The sequence below is a fragment of the Heteronotia binoei genome, chromosome 20, assembly GCF_032191835.1.
Source record: "Heteronotia binoei isolate CCM8104 ecotype False Entrance Well chromosome 20, APGP_CSIRO_Hbin_v1, whole genome shotgun sequence".
NCBI classification, from domain to species: domain Eukaryota; kingdom Metazoa; phylum Chordata; class Lepidosauria; order Squamata; family Gekkonidae; genus Heteronotia; species Heteronotia binoei.
The window spans coordinates 14043692-14064779 of record NC_083242.1 but is presented as its reverse complement, the minus strand read 5'-3'; the positions used below and the strand labels follow the sequence as shown (position 1 = coordinate 14064779).

The window sequence follows — 21088 nt, the reverse complement described above, 5'->3', positions numbered from 1 at the left end:
TTAAGGCAGCTTACAGTGCCGAGAGCCCTGGGCTGCCAAACTGGGTGCCCCCCCCTACAACAAATCCTGCTGTGGGCCCCACCAAACATGAAATCCTGGCTATGGCCCTGACTGGAGGTGCCAGGGATTGAACCTGGGACCTTCTGCGTGTGAAACCGCTGCTCTGCCCTCGAGCCACAGTCCCTCTCCTGCGTGCAGACCGCTTCGGTTTGCGTTTAGAGCGACAGCCTCCAGCTCGGCCGCACTTACGTCAGCCATCGGGATGAGCGCGTTGGCCAGATGCCCGATCCGGTTCTTCTGGTACAGCCAGGACATCAGCAGGATCCCCAGAGTCATGTCCAGGAGGAGGGAGACAAAGATGTTGGCTTTTCTGAAAAGGTGGAAAGAGTTCAATTCGGACGTCAGTTGAAAAGGTGACAAAAAGCGAGATAGGAAGGACATCTTTTAATGGATGCTGAGAGCAAACTGAAAATCGTTCCACTCATGGTGTGAGATATTGTGACCTACCATGATATACGGGGCCTGGAAAGACAAGGACCATGTGTCTCTCTTTTGAGACTGACTGACTGACTGACTTCCTTCCTTCCTTCCTTCCTTCCTTCCTTCCTTCCTTCCTTCCTTCCTTCCTTCCTTCCTTCCTTCCTTCCTTCCTTCCTTCCTTCCTTCCCTCCCTCCCTCCCTCCCTCCCTCCCTCCCACATCTGACATTCATTCTATGTGGCCCTTACGTTAAGCAAGTTCAGCCACCTCTTGAAGACCTTCAAACCATGGTTTAGAGCTGCTTCTCTGCTGTCCCTTCCTGCCTCCTTGGTGCTGCGGTTTCTAAGATGCAGACGCAGAGCATCAGTTACAGTTTGCCAGTTGAGAAAATCCTGCCGAACCAGAGTTAGGATGAACCAGGCTTTTGCGACATTTCAGCATATGAACCAGCCCTGTATGGCCTGGGAGCTGTCAACCTTCGGGACCGCCTCTCCCCATATGTGCCCCAGAGAGCACTACATACAGGGTCCCAAAACCTCCTTAAGATCCCTGGACAGAAAGAAGTTCAACTGTCCAGCACCAGAGCCAGAGCGTTCTCGGTAATAGCCCCCGCTTTGTGAAATGCCCTCCCCGAAAACATCAGGGCCCTGAGGGACCTGCCACAGTTCCACAGGGCCTGTAAGACCAAATTGTTTAAAATTGGTTTTAATGTTTGAAGGGAGGTGGCTGTTATTCCACACCACCGACGATTCTCACCAAACAAATAGAACCGAACCAGGAACGGCGGAATAATCAGAAACATCAACATGCATAAGAACATAACATAAGAGAAGCCATGTTGGATCAGGCCAATGGCCCATCCAGTCCAACACTCTGAGTCACATAAGAACGTAAGAGAAGCCCTGTTGGATCAGGCCAGTGGCCCATCCAGTCCAACACTCTGTGTCACACAGGCACCAAAAAAAATTTATACACACACACACACACATATATATATATATATACAAACTGAGGCTAATAGTCGCCGATGGACCTCTGCTCCATATTTTTATCTAAACCCTTGATTATCTAACATCTTGGTTTTAAGGATTGTAAAATGTATGAATGGTTTTATCATAGATTCTGTTTTAATATTTTATGTTTCCAGTTGTTGTCAGCCGCCCTGAGCCCATTAGGGGGAGGGCAGGATATACATTTGATAAAATAAATCAATGAGTCCTGTTTGCCGTTGACCGCAACAGTCCCTTGTGCGATTATCTGGGAAGCAGCCCTGCTGGATTTAAACAGGCAGTCAATGTGCCCCCCCCCAAGCTTCCTCTCTGACCTTTCACCCCTCTTCTTGGAGGAGAGGGCTGCCGTCACAACAACTGTTATGGCTACCTGGCCCTCCCAGTGGGGTTTTGCAAAAAAAAAAAAAAAAAGACTCACAGAGCTATCTGTAGAGCCACAGAGAAGACACAGCTTCTTGGCCTACCTGGCTAATATGGATTATATGACAGCCAGTTTGGTCTAGTGGCTAAAGAGCTTAGGTTTGATTCCCCACTCCTCTTCCACATGAAGCCAGTTGGGTAACCTTGAGTCAGTCACAGCTCTCTCGGTCCCAACTATCTCCCAGGGTGTCTGTTGTGGGGAGAAGAAGATGATATTGGATTTAGATCCTGCCCTTCACTCTGAATCTCAGTCTCAGAGTGGCTCATAATCTGTTTTACCTTCCTCCCCCACAACAGACACCCCATGAGGTGGGTGGGGCTGAGAGAGCTCTCCCAGAACCTGCCCTTTCAAGGACAACCTCCGCCAGAGCTATGGCTGACCCAAGGCCATGCTAGCAGCTGCAAGTGGAGGAGTGGGGAATCAAACCCGGTTCTCCCAGATAAGAGTCCACGCACTTCACCACTACACCAAACTGGAAGGGAAGGAGATTGTAAGCTGCTCTGAGACTCTGAGTGAAAGGCAAAGTTTAAACCCCTGCCCAGTTTCACTTTCAGTCACAAGCTGGACTCGGTCCCCACAGCTGGCTGGACAGACCAATCACCAGCTGGCCGCACCAAGATGGGCCCTTGGCGGGTTTCCGTCCAGCCGACAGTGCGTCACTCTTAATAACTGCGTGATGCCAGGAGATGTGGTGCACGTCCAACTCCACACATCCATTCGACGCCAGTCAAGAAAATTTAAAACCTTCCGGACAGGGCGATTTGATATAAAGTTTCAAAATGCGGATCCGGAAGGGGGGGGGGGGAACCCGATTCCGTCCGAGAAGGGGAAATTCATACAAAAATAAAGGATGCGAACGAGGAAAGAGAGGATGCTGCCGTCGAGAGCGAGGGGGCATCCAAGGTAACTTCAGCGAGGGGCAGAGCGTGCGGCACAGCTATCCCTGACAGCTGCGCCAGTCCGTGCCAAGCTCGTTTCCTGGCAACCCTCGAGACAGAAATGGAAGCGGCGTGGGTGGCAACGCGGGGGGCGCAAACAAAAGAGCCGCGCGGAACGTAAACAGAATAGAAGTCAGCAACATTTTGGATAGAATGGGGGGGGGGAGTGCTCTACCTTGCCCCCCAAAGGTCATGCCCATCACACTTATCATCCATGTCTGCTGGCAGCTTTCAAGCTCTCCCGTTCTTTGGCAGCTGACCCAGGATGCAAGCCAGTGAAGGACACAGAATGAAGCCCTCCTCGTGAGTCAGAAGGGGGGAAATGGGCACTGTTTGGAGAGAGATCCATAAGAGGGAGGAGGAGGAGGAAGAGACAGCTAAGAAGGAAGGATCTCTAGCCTGAAGACATAAAGAACATTGAAAGAGCCCTGCTGGATCAGAGCAGTGGTACATCTAGTCCAGCATCCTGCCTGGTCAACCAGTTCCTCTGGAGGGACAATAAGAGGGCCTAGAGGTTGAGGCCTTCATGAGAACATCAGAAGTGCCCTGCTGGGTCAGACCAGTGGTCCATCTAGTCCAGCATCCTGTCTCACACAGTGGCCAACCAGTTCTTCTGTAGGGCCAACAACAGGGCAGAGAGGCCGAGGCCTTCATAAGAACATCAGAAGAGCCCTGCTGGGTCAGACCAGTGGTCCATCTAGTCCAGCATCCTGTCTCACACAGTGGCCAACCAGTTCCTCTGGAGCGACAACAACAGGGCAGAGAGGCTGAGGCCTCCATAAGAACATCGGAAGAGTCCTGCTGGATCAGACCAGTGGTCCATCTAGTCCAGCATCCTGCCTGGTCAACCAGTTCCTCTGGAGGGACAATAAGAAAGCCTAAAAGTTGAGGCCTTCATGAGAACATCAGAAGAGCCCTGCTGGATCAGAGCAGTGGTCCATCTAGTCCAGCATCCTGTCTCACACAGTGACCAATCAGTTCCTCTGGAAGGACAACAACAGGGCATAGAGGCCGAGGCCTTCATAAGAACATCAGAAGAACCCTGCTGGGTCAGACCAGTGGTCCATCTAGTCCAGCATCCTGTCTCACACAGAGGCCAATCAGTTCCTCTGGAAGGACAACAACAGGGCATAGAGGCCGAAGCCTTCATAAGAACATCAGAAGAGCCCTGCTGGGTCAGGCCAGTGGTCCATCTAGTCCAGCATCCTTTCTCACACAGTGGCCAACCAGTTCCTCTGGAGCGACAACAGCAGGGCAGAGAGGCTGAGGCCACCATAAGAACACCGGAAGAGCCCTGCTGGATCAGACCAGTGGTCCATCTAGTCCAGCATCCTGCCTGGTCAACCAGTTCCTCTGGAGGAACAATAAGAGGGCCTAGAAGTTGAGGCCTTCATGAGAACATCAGAAGAGCCCTGCTGGATCAGAGCAGTGGTCCATCTAGTCCAGCATCCTGTCTCACACAGAGACCAATCAGTTCCTCTGGAAGGACAACAACAGGGCATAGAGGCTGAGGCCTTCATAAGAATATCAGATGAGCCCTGCTGGGTCAGACCAGTGGTCCATCTAGTTCAGCATCCTGTCTCACACAGTGACCAACCAGTTCCTCTGGAGGGAAAACAGCAGGGCAGAGAGGCCAAGGCCTTCATAAGAACATCGGAAGAGCCCTGCTGGATCAGACCAGTGGTCCATCTAGTCCAGCATCCTGCCTGGTCAACCAGTTCCTCTGGAGGGACAACAAGAAGGCATAGAGGCTGAGATCTTCATGAGAACATCAGAAGAGCCCTGTAGAATCTGACCAGTGGCCCATCTAGTCCAGCATCCTGTCTCACACAGAAGCCAACCAGTTACTATGCTGGGCCAACAACAGGGCACAGAAGCCAAGGCGAATCCCTAGTGTGGCCTTTCCGGCACTGGGATTCAGAGGATTACTGTCTCTCTATGGGGAGGTTCCTTCTAATCCCCGTGACTAGTAGCCACCGATAGATGCGTCCTCCACAAATCTGTCTAATCCTCTCTTAAAGCTGTCTACGCCTGCCACCCGTCGCTCATCCTCTGGCAGCGAATTCCACATTTTAATCGCTCATTGTGTAAAGAAGGAAGGGTGAGGAACGTGGCCAAACGGCGAGGCACAGGGTTTGTACACAGGATTCTGATGAGTTTATGGACTTTGCTGTTTTCCAACACAACACATGGTGGTCAATGAGTCAGTCAAAAATTTATTGTGTATAGCTACTGGCCGTTACAAAGCAGAACATGAACAACGAAGTTCCCAATTAGCACCTTAAAAGTCCCCCAGAAAGGCCAACCTCAAGACGTTACACTGTTTGATACTACTCTTGCTCATCTTCTCAGGGGCATCATGATGATGATGATACTGGATTTATATCCCGCCCTCCACTCCGAATCTCAGAGTGGTTCACAATCTCCTTTATCTTCCTCCCCCACAACAGACACCCTGTGAGGTGGGTGGGGCTGAGAGGGCTCTCCCAGCAGCTGCCCTTTCAAGGACAACCTCTGCCAGAGCTATGGCTGACCCAAGGCCATTCCAGCAGCTGAAAGTGGAGGAGGGGGGAATCAAACCCGGTTCTCCCAGATAAGAGTCCACACACTTAACCACTACGCTGAACTGGCTCTCTAATGAGCATCATTGTCAGATAACAGAAATATAATCTTTCCAGTTTCTGAAGGTGCTTTTAAGAATGTTAGTACGCCAGACAGAAATTTAATTCTGGGGGCCTTGTAGAGTGGACAGGATAGAATACAATGGGGGAGGTCCTCTATCATAGGTGAACCGCAAATGCAAAAACATTGTTCTGTTGGGATGTGGGAATATCGACCGGTTAACAGAGTTGTTACTTTGGCTTTAAGGCCCATACAAATACTTGGTTCCTGAAAGGGAAATGCAGTCTGCACATGCTCTAAGGCACTCTTGAGGCAATGGAATCTGTGGAAACACAAGCTGGGCATGTGAATCCAGGCTGTGTGATTGGGTCTTTACACAGTCTGCGTTTAGACAAGATTCCAGCAGCCTTAATAGCCAATCGCCCCTGCTGATCATCGTAACGGGAATAAGCATCATGAGAGGGTGTGTGAACGCTGTAACGTCTAAGCAAAGAGCCGGCCTGGACACAGAACTACCTGTTCCATAGCCAGGAAACCCCACCCGCACACCTCGAACTCACCTCATCAGCTGGGCCTGATCGGGGGCCTTTCTGGTGCTGCTGACAACTTGCAGGTGCTGTAGACGGTGCTTCAGCTGCTGGCAAGTGGAAAGTTTGCTCCAGACGAAGGACAGAGGCCAAAACGTCAGTGCTCTGGATAACCGGGGGAGGGGGGCATAATTAATTAAAAACAACAATTTAAAACAACAACGTCTGTGTTGAAAAGGAGGGCAAGATCTCCAGCCTCTAACCTGCATTCCTGAGGGTGAATTCAGAAGCACAACTTTTAAAAAAGTTTTACTTGACAGTCAGTGAACATCCCCTGTTGTGAATTCACAAGTCCCTGCTCACCACTCTCTCTTGCTTTGAGGCTAACCAATGCCCCCTTCTGGCAGCGCTGGGAAAGACATTCCCTGTCCGCCTAAGACGCTGGCCTGTACCGTCCGATGCAAACCTCCAGGAATCCTTCCATCTAGCCCAGGGTGACCAAATTTGCTTAATGCAACAGCCACACAGAAGAAACATCAGATGTTTTGAGAGATGCAAGACATGAACATCAGATGTTTGAGAGCAGGAAGGAAGGAAAAGAAGAAGACTGCAGATTTATACCCCACTCTTCTCTCTGAATCAGAGTCTCAGAGCAGCTTACAATCTCCTTTATCTCCTTCCCCCACAACAGACACCCTGTGAGGTGGGTGGGGCTGAGAGGAAGGAAGGAAGGAAGGAAGGAAGGAAGGAAGGAAGGAAGGAAGGAAGGAAGGAAGGAAGGAAGGGAGGGAGGGAGGGAGGGAGGGAGGGAGGGAGGGAAAGTAAACAACTTTAACTTTAAATGCCTTCTCCAAGCCACTGGCTTGGCTTGGCGAAGCGATTTAAAGAGAGAAATGCCTTCTCCAAGCCAGCTGATTGCGGGGAGGGCTTTGAGAGCCGCACAATATGTGTGAAAGAGCCACATGTGGCTCCCGAGCTGCAGTCTGGCCACCCCCTGATCTAACCCATCGAACCAGGGCTGCCCACCTCCCTGCCCCATTCCTGGTTAAACTGGCAGCGTCAGGGAAAGTGTAGAAATCCACCTCTGTGAAGGTGTCGTGGCCCATTACATGCTCTCTTTAAAAGAAAAACAAGTTTCCTCTTTGGAGCACTGAAGGCTGCTGCGAAACTGGTGGAGACCCAGAACTCCGTCTCCCTCTCCCATATTATGAGAACTAAGCAGCACCCAAACAGTAAGTTTGGGACGAAGAAAAGGAAGCGCTTCTTTGCCCAGCAAATAATTATCGCGTGCTGGAAAATTGCTGAGTTGGTCTTCAAATGACATCAGACAAATTCGGGGAAGATGGATTTCCTCAACGGCTACTACCTACCCGTGATGACTAAACAGAACCTCCCTGTTCAGGGGCAATATACCTCTCGACACCAATTGTGGAGGGGGAGGCAAAAACTGGGAGAAGCTCTGGCCTCCGTGCGCTGCTCGCAGGCCTCCTCAGGGCATCGAGACAGTTACGGTACAAAAAGGGGCAGGATGGACCAGTCTGCTCGGTTCAATATTTCAAGAGCAGAAAGGGAGACGATGTAGGAACGACATCTCCCACCTTCAGCCACAAGATGGTGCTAAAGAGCTGCCAACATTCTCCACAAGCAGAGGTTGAGGTTATATAAACACTACACAAGCTCTCCCCCCCCCCACCCTCCCCTCCCTGGGGAAAAAAATGCATTATTGAGGCAGCTCGTTAAGTGCTACTGGCTACACAATTGATTCATCCATTTGCAACAAGGCACACATTCCATTTTTTTTTAAAGGCACAGATTCAATCTGACAGGGGGGAAAGTGTGAAATATTTTACTGAAATACTGATAATACTGATAACTCCAGTCTCTCTCCCTCTCTGATACTTATTTTATCTACTTCGTTTATTTACTTCCAGTATGCCTCACCTCTGTTCTCAATGGCACCTAAACCGGGAGAGGACTGCCACCCTACACTGCTGAGAAATTGGAATTATTACAGGCTCACAGGGGAAGGCAAGGGCAAACCCCCCCATAAAAAGTCTGCCGAGAAAACGCTGCGAAAGCAACGTCACCCCAGAGTCGGAAACGACTGGTGCTTGCACAGGGGACTACCTTTTACACTGTTAGTAAAGGACGATCCCGCCTAGGTTTTTGTTTAACAGCACCATAAACAGTTTTAAAATGTTTTAATTGTATTCATTGTTGAAGTTTTGAGTGTTTTGCACTGTTAACTGTATTTATTGTTTGAAGTTTTGAATCAAATGTTAGCCGCCCTGAGTCCGCTTGCGGAGAGGACGGGATATAAATTAAAGGTAATAATAAATAAATAAATAAATAAATAATGGGGGTTCAAGGTGGCTTACATCATTTTTGTCGGCTCCAATTTATCCTCACAACAACAACAATGGGAGTTCGTTCAGGCTGAGAATACATGCCTGGCCCCTCATCACCCAGCGAGCTTTCATGGCAGAGCAGGGATTCGAACCTGGGTCTTCCCAGATCCTTGTCTGACACTCTGGCCATGACGCCTCAGTGGCTGGATACATGTGTAAATGTATCCTTCTTGATTATGAAGCGCTAAGAGTAGTTAACTGAGACCTTGTTGTTATGCTCCTCTACATATCTATCTCCAATTTTGACATATTTATTTGCTTCACTGTTTCCCCCCAGAATTAAATCCGAACAAGGGTGACCATATACACTTAGCTTGTTATTAGGAAGAACCTCCTCAACATTAGAAAGAACTTCCTGACAGAGTGGTTTCTCAGTAGAACAGGCTTCCTCGGGAGGTGGTGGGCTCTCCTTCCTTGCAGGTTTTTAAACAGAGGCTAGATGGCCATCTGACAGCAATGAAGATCCTGTGAATTTAGGGGCAGCTATTTGTGAGTTTCCTGCATTGTGCAGGGGGTTGGAATAGATGGACTAGATGACCCTGGAGGTCCTTTCCAACTCTATGATTCTATTCCTGTTTGCATCTGTTAAAATAGGAGTGGCCAAAGTAGCTTAACATTAAAAACCGCACAGAATAAACGTCAGATGTTTGAGAACTACAACACAGAAAGGGAGGGAAGGGGGGAAGCAAATAGATGGCGGAGGGAAGGAGAGGTGGAAAGAAAGCAACTTTAAATGCATTCTCCAAGCCGCTGGTTGGCTTGGTTTGGAGAAGTGATTTAAAGAGAGCCAGTTTAGCGGAGTGGTTAAGTGGGTGGACTCTTATCTGGGAGAACCGGGTTTGATTCCCCCCTCCTCCACTTGTACCTGCTGGAATGGCCTTGGGTTAGCCATAGCTCTGGCAGAGGTTGTCCTTGAAAGGGCAGCTGCACTGAGAGTCCTCTGAGCCCCACCCACCTCACAGGGTGTCTGTTGTGGGGGGAGAAGATATAGGAGATTGTAAGCCGCTCTGAGTCTCTGATTCAGAGAGAAGGGCGGGGTATAAATCTACAATTCTTCTTCTTCTGCCTTCTCCAAGTCAGCTGACAGGGCAGTGAGGGCTTTGAAAGCCACACAATGTGTGTGGTGAATAAACAATTTTATTAGTAACATATGGTAGTAGAACTATAACTACAACTTATAAAAAGCTTAATATATATTAAGAAAAAGACCATCATTCTACCCCACATCTTACTTTCTCCCACCCCTCCCCCAATTACTTGACCCCCGCCAGTGTTATTTTCTTTAAAAAAACAGATATTAAAGGTACCCTTAACTATCAAGAAAAAAAACGAAACAAAAAAGAAACATAGGGAAGAAGAACCCCCTTCAAGAGTTATATTGTTATCTTAAAAATCTTAATCCTCAAAAATTGTCCAATGTCCTTTTATTTTCCACTCTTTCTCTACATATCTTCTGAATTTCTTCCACTCTTGGTTAAAAAGTTCTAAATCACAGTCTCTTAATTTTCTTGTTAATTTGTCCATTTCACTCCATGACATAACTTTCATAATCCAGTCCCATTTTTCTGGTATTTTTTCTTGCTTCCACAACTGCGCATACAATGTCCTAGCAGCTGAGAGCAAGTACCATATTAATGTTCTATCTTCTTTTGGAAATTTTTCCATTTGTAATCCCAGCAGAAAAGTCTCTGCCTCTTTATTGAATTCATATCCCAGGATCTTAGATATCTCTTGTTGAATCATTTGCCAAAACATTTTAGCTCTTTCACAAGTCCACCACATATGGTAGAAAGAACCTTCATGCTTTTTACATTTCCAGCACCTATCTGGCATCTTATTGTTCATCTTTGCTAATTTTTTTGGAGTCATATACCATCTATACATCATCTTAAAACAGTTCTCTTTAATACTATGACATGTTGCGAGTTTCATGGAATTTTTCCACAGATATTCCCAAGATTCCATCTTTATTTCTTTATTTACATTAATTGCCCATTTTATCATTTGAGATTTCACTACTTCATCTTCTGTAGCCCATTGTAAAAGTAATTTGTACACTTTTGAAATTAATTTCTCATTATCTCCAAGCAGAACTCTTTCCATTTCTGTTTGTTCTTTCCTTATTCCTTCAGCTTTGATATCATTCTCCATCAAACTTTTTATTTGTTGCATTTGAAACCAATCATATTTATAGTTTAGTTCTTCTGCAGTTTTCAATTCTATTTTCCCGCTTTGTATTTTTAGTAACTGGTTGTATGATAGTTGTTTTTCCTTGACTGTTTTGGCCGTTAACTTTATCACTTCAGCCGGCACTATCCATAAAGGTCTCCTCTCATCACCATATTTCTTGTACTTTATCCACACATTTAATAAGCTACTCCTTATATAATGGTGAGAGAAAAGACCGTCCATCTTCTTTTTTCCATAGTACAAATATGCATGCCAGCCGAATTTTTTTCCATGGCCTTCTAACATTAGAAGTTTTTTATTTAATAACGTTATCCATTCTTTTAACCATACTAAACAAATTGCTTCATGATACAGTTTCAAATCTGGTAATTGGAATCCACCTCTCTCTTTCGCATCTATCAGGACTTTCATTTTAATTCTAGGTTTCCTCCCGGCCCACACAAATTCCGAAATTTTTCTTCGCCATTTATCAAATTGCTTAGCATCTTTCACAATGGGGATGGTTTGAAACAGATACATAATCCTTGGTAAAATATTCATTTTTACTGCAGCTATTCTACCCAACAGTGACAAATTGAGCTTGTTCCACTTTAGCATATCTTCTTCTATTTTACGCCATAGCTTTTCATAATTGTTCTTAAACAAATCAATATTTTTCATTGTTATCTCTACCCCTAGGTATTTTACCTTAGAGGTAACTTCACAACCCGTTAGTCTTTGTAGTTCTTGTTGTCTATTTTTCTGCATATTCTTACATAAGATTTTTGATTTTTCTTTGTTTATATAAAGTCCCGCCAACTCCCCAAACTCTTGTATTCTCATTAACAACAAAGGTGTAACTTGTAAAGGATTTTCATTTATAAACATTATATCATCTGCAAATGCTCTGTATTTATAGGTAAATCCTTTTATTTGTAGTCCTTCTAAATCTTTTTCTTCTTGAATCTGCATTAGTAAAATTTCAAGAGTCATTATAAACAGCAATGGCGAAAGCGGGCAGCCTTGTCTGGTACCTTTACTAATTTTCATTTCATCTGTAAGATCTGCGTTGATGCACAGCCTTGCACTTTGTTCAGAATATATTGCCTTTATCATTCTTATAAAACTTTCTCCAAGCTCCATTTTTTCCATCACTGCAAACATAAAGTCCCAATTTAAATTGTCAAATGCTTTTTCTGCATCCGCAAAGAATAGCGCTACTTCCTTTTCTGGATGTCTTTCATAATATTCTACAATATTTACAACAGTTCTAATATTGTCTCTTATTTGTCTTTTGGGAAGAAAACCGGCTTGGTCCTCTTTTATAAAATTTATCAAATATTGCTTAAGACGTTCTGCCAGAATTCTTGTAAATATTTTATAATCATTGTTCAAAAGTGAAATTGGTCTGTAATTTTTCACATTTGTAACATCTCTTTCTTCTTTAGGTATCAAAGAAATAACAGCTTCTTTCCATGTATTTGGTACCTTCCCTTTGACTCTTATTGCATTCATCAGCTTCTGTAATTTTGGTATTAATTCATCTTTAAACATTTTAAAATACTTGGCTGTATAACCGTCTGGCCCGGGAGCTTTATCATTTTTCATCACGTTGATTGCTGCCTCAATTTCTATTTTTTCAATTGGGTCATTCAAAATTTTTCTCATATTCTCAGTTAATGGCTCAATTTTTATTTTCTGTAGATATTCATCTATCTTTTTTCTCTTTACTTCAGCACCTTTAAACAGCTTGGCATAATACTTAAAAAATTCTCTTTTTATTCCCTCTTGAGTAACTACGTCTCTTTCATCTATCACAATTCTATTAATTATTTTATTTTCCCTCTTTTTTTTCAGCTGCCACGCCAAGTATTTCCCCGTCTTATTTGCTCCTTCAAACGATTTTTGCTGGAGCCTTTTCAAATTCCATTCTACTTCTTTGTTTAATAAATGTCTTAGTTGAGTTTGCAATATTGAAATTTCCCTTAGAATTTTCTTTTTCCCTGGTCTTTTCCTCAGCTCTCTTTCTTTTTTCTTTATTTCATTTTGAATATCCAGTAGTTGTTTTTCTTTTTCCCTTTTATCTTTATTGTTCAAAGTAATCAGCAACCCTCTCATTACTGCTTTATAAGCATCCCAGACCGTCTGAAAATCGATATCTTCTTTATCATTCACTTGGAAAAATTCTTTAGTTTCTTTTCCTAGGAAAGTCACTGTTTCTTTGTTCTGTAGCAAGTCTTCATTCAATCTCCATCTTCTCAATCTTTTGGACAGTTTTGTAATCCACATTATTGGGTTATGGTCAGTGCCAATTTTAGGCAAAATCTCTATCTTTCTTGTTATGAGGCCTAAATCTCTGGTTCCCCATAGCATGTCAATTCTAGAAAATGTCTTATGTCTTGCAGAAAAAAAAGTATAGTCCCGCACTTCAGGGTTAAACTTTCTCCATATGTCCTCCAAATTTTCCTGTTTTACTAATTCAAAAAAAGACTTTGGCAATTTTCCTTCTTTTCCACTATTTTTTTTCCCTCCGGATCTATCCAATGAGTTCTCAACTGTTCCATTAAAATCTCCCATTAAGAGTATTTGATCGTAGGTCAACTCATCTAGTTGTTGTGTAATGTCTTTAAAAAAAACATCTTTTGCACCATTAGGTGCATATAGTCCCAATAACAGCGTTTTTTTTTCCCATTTGATGTTATTTCCACTGCTACAAATCTTCCATCCTTATCTTTAAATACCAATTTTGGCTCCAGGTCTTGTTTAATATAAAAAACTACTCCCCTTTTTTTCTGGTCAGCTAACGAAAAAAAATTCCCTTCCCAATTGTTGTTCCATAAAAATTTATAATCCTTTTGTTTAATGTGGACTTCTTGCAAACAAATTATATTACAATTTTGCTTTTTAATCCAATGAAAAGTTGCCCTTCTTTTTTGTGGTGAATTTAGTCCATTAACATTCCAAGACAATAGTTTGTAATCCATCATGGTGCAAATTCTTTATTTTCTTCAAAAAATCTCCTCAGTTCTCGGGCATTTGTGATCGTGACTCTCTTCCCCTGAAGTTCAAAGCTCACACCTCGGGGATTATCCATCTATACCTTGTGCCATTGTCTTTCAATTTTTCTGTCAACTTTTTTATATGTTCTCCTGTCATTTATCACTTCTTTCGGTAGCTCCTTCATAATTCTCACTCTGCTACCTCTTACTATCAATGATTGTTCAAAGTTTCTCTTCATAATCCTTCCCACCATTTCCTTTGTCATGAATCTTACAACCACATCTCTTGGTAAGTTATTTTTTTTGGCATATAACGAGTTGACTCTATACATGTGATCATACATGCTTTTAGTCTTATCAGGGTCTTCTTCTAAGAATTCTGCGATTATGTTTGTTATATATCCTTTCAAATCATCATTCTCTTCCTCAGGTACTCCTCTCAAACGTAGCTGATTTTCCATTAATTTGCAGTCGTGAATCGTCACTTTTTCTTGTACTTTCAGCAAGGTGGTATCATGTGTGTTTTAACTTTCTCCTCCACCTCCTGTACTTTCTTGTCTATTTTCCCCAATTTGGTTTTTGAGGTCATCCACTTCTTTTTTAATCACTGTAGTAAGTTCTTCCTTCAACTCTTCCATCATTTTCTTAACTCCTTTCATAATCCTGGCTTCCATAGCCTCCATTTGGTCTTGCATTTTTTTCTAATGAAAGGGCTCTTGTTCGGAGCTGCCTGGGCTCTGACATTTAAGCAAAGAGCAAGGGGGGATGAAATTAAAATACCAAAAATTTCCGTCGCACAATTTGCAAGTTTGACTACCAAGTTCAGAAGGTCTAAATTTTCTCTCTCAATTAAACTTTGTTCTGTTTTCTTCTGAGCTTCCCAGGCCCAGATATAAATTTTTGAAGAATTTTTCCCCTTTAAAAAAATGACGAAATTTTTGACCTCACCAATTTAAAATCTGACAGTCAGGTTCAATAGAGCAGGGCTTGCCCTTTCCAGCAAGCCCAATTTCGCTGGTTTCTGAGCCCCCAAAGCAAAGATATTTAACAAAAAAGTCTTTAAAAAATCCAAAATGGCGGCCGCGATTTTTTTCTCCTTTTAAGATTTTTTTCCCCTTTTAAAATCACCCCAGGAGCCCACCAATAATGTAGTCAATAGTTCTTATCTTCTTACCCTTTTCCCTGTCGTTTCTGTCACTTTTTAAAGTCCCAAATCTTTTTAAAACGATGTTTTAAATTGGACCTCCCAGCAATGGCTGCCGATGTTTCTCTATGATGTAGAGTAGGCTTTTTTCTTTACTGCTTCCTGTCTCTGTCACCTTCAACCTTATAGATTGCTTGACGCACTTCCTGTCTTGCTCAGTAGAGTTAGAGGACTGTTCCAGTATATTCCTGCGCAGTATGGTTGTTTACATTCCACAAAATCGTAAGTAGACACAACAATGATTTCTCTTCAATTTTTAGCAGTTTTTAACACTGTCTTTTATGTCAAAATAGTCCCAAACTTCACCCTTCCCTTCTTCTACTAGCAAGTTTTATATTTTCCCCTTATTTCCACCTTTAAAACGTCTCTTTAGTCTGTAAATAGCTCCGGAGTGAAAGAAGAGTTTCTGTACTTTTTTCCTCTGTTTATCCAAGTTCCACTGGTCTTCCAAGACTTTAGTTGTTTAAAAATGTCCCAGAAGGTTAGGATCGTGACGAGCTTATGCCAAATCGATGGCTCTGAGAGATCTTGCAGACGATAATTTTGCAAACTTCTGAGACTCCTCAAAGCCTCAAAGGACCCTTCTCCAAAGCTCCTTTTCAGCCAAGGTAAATCTCTTCTAAAGTTTTTAGTGCAAGTCTTGGACCTTTCTCTCACTGAGAAAGGTAGGCAGTGGGCTTTGGTTTGCCCTCCACTACCCCGAACAAGACCTTCAGCTTGCTCCCGTTACGAGAGACAACTCAGCTCGCCATTTTCCTCCCGGAAGCCGTCCCTCCCCGGGAAAGAGCCGCATGCGGTTCCCGAGCTGCAGTTTGGCCACCCCTGCGTTAAAATGTCTTCACAGTGTTGTAAGCTAATTTGCTGTCCAAACTCTGCGTTATACGTATGGACTACTCAATTCCAGTTCTTTGTCATCCGAGGAAGACAGCTCATGCCTTGAATTAAAACTTTGTTGGTCTTAAGTACATAAGAGAAGCCATGTTGGATCAGGCCAGTGGCCCATCCAGTCCAACACTCCGTGTCACACAGTGGCCAAAAACGCCCCCAGGTGCCATCAGGAGGTTCACAAGTGGGGCCAGCCCTTCCACTTTGCCCCCACCCGAAGCACCGAAAGTACAGAGCATCACTGCCCCAGCCAGTTCCAATAAAATGCTGTGGCTAATAGCTGCTGATGGACCTCTGCTCTATATGCTTATCCAATCCCCTCTTGAAGCTGGCTATGCTTGTAGCCGCCACCACCTCCTGTGGCAGTGAATTCCACGTGTTAATCACCCTTTGGATGAAGAAGGACTTCCTTTTATCTGTTCTAACCCGACTGTGCAGGAATTTCATTGAATGCCCACGCGTTCTTGTATTGTGAGAAAGGGAGAAAAGGACTTCTTTCTCTGCTTTCTCCATCCCATTCATAATCTTGTAACCACTATCGTGTCACCCCGCAGTCGACGTTCCTCCAAGCTGAAGAGCCCCAAGCGTTTTCTTCATAGGGAAAGCGTTCCAGACCTTGAATCATGCTAGTTGCCCTTTTCTGCACTTTTCCCAATGCTATATCCTTTTTGAGGTGCGGTGACCAGAATCGTACACAGTGTTCCAAATGAGTCCGCGCCATCGATTTATACAGGAGCCGCTGGACTAAAACTTTGCTCTGCCGCTTCAGACCAACACGGCTGCCCCCCCCCCCCGCATCTACAACATAACAAACACAACTGTCAAAGCAAGCGCTGCCAGCAGCAGTTGTGAACAAGGTCACCCTGGAGGAAACGAGAAGCTCCGCATAGCCCCAGTGAAGGGAGCGGCTCCAGATCCGGGAGAGGGGAGCGTAATTGCAACTGGCACCTTCTCACCGGTGGTGATCCGATGACTCCACATCCTTTGCCTTCGACGTGACTGTGTTTGACAGGAGTGAGAACTCCAGTGGTGCGCCACCCCTCGTTTAACCGCTGCCAGAGGGGGGGGCATACCTGATTAGGCATCACAGAGATTGTTAGGAGTAGATCCAGGTGGGCAGCCGTGTTGGTCTGAAGTAGTTGAACAAAGCAGAAGTCAAGTCCCACCCTTTAAGACCAACCAGGTTTTATTCAGAGCGTGAGCTTTCGTGTGCTCTCTAAGCACGCTTCATCAGACGAGGGGGTCAGGTATGGTGGGCTGAAATACAAGACTTTATTACCTTTTATGGCTATCCAGACCAAACGGCCAAGCCACACTGGTTTGCCATGTGATCAGTCTGCATACTTAATCAACAAACTGCTTGCATTTCAGCCCACCATACCTGACCCCTTCGCCGGACGGAGTGTGCTTAGAGACCACACGAAAGCTTACGTTCTGGATGAAACTTGGTTGCTCTTGAAGGTGCAACTTGACTCCTGCATTGTTAGGACTAGTTAGCGTCGCTGCAATACACGGGGGAAGTCTGGGGTGGTGTGAGAACGACGCCGCAGACAAAAATCAAATGGGAGGTTTCCTCGTACTGCTGTGCTGCTGCTAGGAATATCCAGAAGTCCTCTGCTCTTTCTTGGTTCGTTTTCTGTGATTGCGAGGCTTCGCAGATGTTTGATTACTGTCGGCCTCTAGCAGGCCAGCAGAGGCGGGGTGTAAATGTTGGGGTGGGGGGTGGATCTTGTCCCTATCCTGATGCTCGGTTGAGTGACGGTGGACAGCCCAGGCTGGTCTGGTCTCATCAGGTCAGGGAGGTTAAGCAGGGTCAGCCCTGGCTTGTGTTCAGATGGGCGACCTCCGAGGAATACCAGGGTCGTGACTCAGAGGCAGGCAATGGCAAAGCACCTCTGAAAGGTCTCTTGCCTTAAAAGCAGGTCTAGCTCGCCACCTAGTGGTGCATAATGCTAAAAAAGAGCTAGAGCTTCCGGCTGCCGGACAATCTTAGGATCTCTTGGGCTATTCTACATACAAATGCCATCATATCTTTCCCTCCATCCATCAATCATTGGCCCAATCTGGCTCTCCCATTGGCTACGGTGTGCGCTACATCAACCATTGGCCCATCAAACGTCACTCAGGTGCACTTGTGTGGCATTGGCTGACTACTCCTCTTCCCTGCCCACTGCCAGCCCCAGGATTGGGCCACTGGGGAACTGCTAGGCAGTGGCTGTTGCTAGGCAACCAACACTAGCCAAAAGCAACCCGATGCAAGAAAGGAGAGCCCTGGGTGAGCGAGGCCTGCTTGGACTGGCTAGAGATCCAGCCAGCCCAAGCAGGCCTCACTCACTTGGGGCTCTCCTGGGCTGCCCCCCACCCCCAGCCAAAAGGCCAGCAAGCCACCCACCACCCAAAATCACATAAGAAGTAGAGAAAGGGTGGCGTGGGCTTCTCCAGGGACTAATGAGGGCTGCTGGGGGCATGGCAAAGCTCCTGGTGACTGGCTGGCTGGCTGGCTGCCTGCTCTCCTAATCCAGGGATTGTTCTGCAGCTACACCTACTATTCAATGGTAGGTAGGTGGGGGGCATCAGAAAGGTTCAGGAGCTGTGTTCCTGCAAGCTCTTGCTGAATTCAAGACCTGCCTGGGAGTAAGCCCCATTGGGGAGACCTGAGTACGATTCTGAGTAGACCTTGCAGGCACTGAGGGGGAAAACGTGACAAAAAACACATCCAGAACAGAGAATCTCAACCATTCCAACACAGCGTCCTGTGTGAAAAAAAGCTGCTTTCCATCTTTCATGGCAGTCTGATTCGTCTGGACACTTGTTGAAGGATTCCATTCCCCACAGCCCAAGGCTACGTTTGCTGAGGTTCGTTCGCAAACCTTTAGCGTCTGAGTGGAATTAATCAAGCTGCCCTCTGCCAGATGGGCATCAAAACTTCCACCTCCCCACCCCCCACAACCAACCCCCCTTTTGGCAACACAACCTGATCCGACCTGACGGCCTGCCCAGAGACAGCGGTGAGATTTATGGGCGAGAGCTTTTTAACTTCACATCCGTTCAGAGTTAGAAAAGAGCACCACCACCCCTCTCCAATTCTCCCAGGGGGTTCCCTTGAAAGAACTCCATGGAGTTTCGCCAAGGTTGGAGATGCGGCTGGCGGGTTTAGAATAAAAAGCATAGTTTATACCAAGGGTGGCCAAACTTGCTTAATGTAAGAGCCGCACAGCATAAATGTCAGATGTTTGAGAGCCGCAAGATAGGAATGTTGATGTTTGAGGGAGGGAGGAAGGAAGGAAAGTAGATGGACGGAGGGAGAAGGGAGGAAGAGGTGGAAGGAAAGCAACTTTAAATGCATTATCTAAGCTGCCAGCTGGCTTGGCTTGGAGAAGTGATTTATAGAAGAAGAAGAATTGCGGATTTATACCCCGCCCTTCTCTCTGAATCAGAGACTCAGCGCGGCTTACAATCTCCTATATCTTCCCCCCCACCCCCCACGACAGACACCCTGTGAGGTGGGTGGGGCTGAGAGGCCTCTCCCAGCAGCTGCCCTTTCAGGGACAACCTCTGCCAGAGCTAGGGCTGACCCAAGGCCATTCCAGCAGGTGCCAGCGGAGGAGTGGGGAATCAAACCCGGTTCTCCCAGATAAGAGTCCATGCACTTCACCACTACACCAAACTGGCTCTCGAGATAAAACGCCTTCTCCAAGCCAGCAGTGGGGGCTCTGAGAGCCACACAATGTGTGTGAAAGATCCACAAAGGCCTGGAGTAGGCAACAGTCACCTGGGCAGACCAAGGGTCTGATTCAGTATAAGGCAGTTTCCCGTGGGCACCGGAAGCACTGCCTCTATCCTATACGACGTACCTGCTTAGGCAGACTCGGGAGACCAGCGAAAGCAGGAAGGTGAGCAGCACGCAGGCGGGCCCGGAGGCTTGCTTCACCAGCTCCACGATGATGCTGGCTTCCACGCCTTCCGACTGCCAGTGGGTCAGTTTGACGGGCCCCTCGTCGTACCTGTCCTTGGCGAAGAGCAGCTGGCTCTGGGAGACGGTGGCAAACATGGTGGCGAGTTTGGAGGCGTTCTCCGCCTTCCGGTCCGGAGCAGCGGCCGCCTCCCCCGCCTCCGGGGCGCACGGCGGGTGCAGCCGCGAGAGCATCGCTTTGCGCTGGTCGTAATACACCAGGATGATCTCGTCCCTCTCGTCGCCGCTGGGGTGCCTCCGGGTGGCGCTGCAGCTCCAGAACTTGCTGCCCTGCTCCTTGCCGAGCTGGATCCAGGGGTCGTGGGAGAAGATGGTGCCCAGGTCTTCCAGGAACCGCTCCAGGCCCTTCTCCTCCTTGGCCGCTTTGCTGTTGGTCCAGGAGCCCAGCACGGAGATCTCGACCCCCGTCGCCCGCTGCACCTCGGCCAGGTACTGCTTCACCTGGCCGGGGACGAAAGGGAAGTGGACCACGGCCAGGACCACAGCAGAGTTCTGCTCTGGGATCCATCGCCCGACCAGGAGGCCGCTCTCGGCCGAGGAGCAGCAAGTGGGAAAGAAGACTTTGAGCACCATGGTTGCGATGCTGTGAACACCTAGGGCAAAGGAACAGAGTTAAAGGCTTCTCGACGCAAAGGATACGCGCCCGGCTGCTTCCGTGTTTCAGGAACCATGGTGTTATGCCCGTAAGAGACCAGGGTAACAACAGCTAGACCAGGGGGTGGCCAAACTGTGGCTCTTTAACCCATATTGTGTGGTTCTTGAAGCCCCCAACGCCCTGTCGGTTGGCTTGGATAACGCATTTCTCTCTTTAAAATCACTTCTCCAAGCCAAGCCAACCAGCAGCTTGGAGAATGCACTTAAAGTTGCTTTCTTTCCAGCTCTCTCTCCCCCATCTATTTGCCTTCCTTCCTTCCTTCATCTGATGTTCATGTCTTGCAGCTCTCAAACATCTGACACTTATGGTTCTTATGTTAAGCAGGTCTGGCCAGCCCTGCTCTAGATCAGCAGTCCCCAACCTTTTTGGCACCAGGACTGATTTTGGGGACAATTCTTCAATGGACTGGGGTGGGGGGGCGGGATGATACAATTCTGCACTTAGTTTGGCATGGTAGTTAAGTGTGCGGGCTCTTATCTGGGAGAACTGGGTTTGATTCCCCACTTATAGCTGCTGGAACGGCTTCAGGTTAGCCACAGCTCTAGTAGGAGTTGTCCTTGGAAGGGCAGCTTCTGTCAGAGCTCTCTCAGCCCCACCCACCTCACAGGGTGTCTATTGTGGGAGAAGGAGATAAAGAAGATTATAAGCCACTCTGAGACTCTGAAATTCAGATATAAATCCAATGTCTTATTATTATCCTGGAGGGCAGGATATAAACCTAATGTCTTCTTCTTATTATTATTATTACTACTACTACATTGTAACATACAATGAAATATGAAATAATTATACAACTCA

The 21088-nt window shown here is 46.4% G+C and overlaps 1 protein-coding gene across 1 annotated transcript in view; it reads right to left on the bottom strand.

Annotated features, from left to right (window-relative positions):
• Window positions 1-20223, bottom strand: part of PIGQ (phosphatidylinositol glycan anchor biosynthesis class Q) — a 50987-nt gene extending 30764 nt beyond the window's left edge. Inside the window, exons 1-3 of the mRNA XM_060260831.1 lie at window positions 19517-20223; window positions 6031-6162; window positions 250-370 (exon numbers count right to left, since the gene is read on the bottom strand). Of these exons, the coding sequence (XP_060116814.1) occupies window positions 250-370; window positions 6031-6162; window positions 19517-20208 (945 nt within the window). The 5' untranslated portion in view covers window positions 20209-20223. The remainder of the gene's footprint in view (window positions 1-249; window positions 371-6030; window positions 6163-19516) is intronic.
• Window positions 20224-21088: the final 865 nt, after the last annotated feature.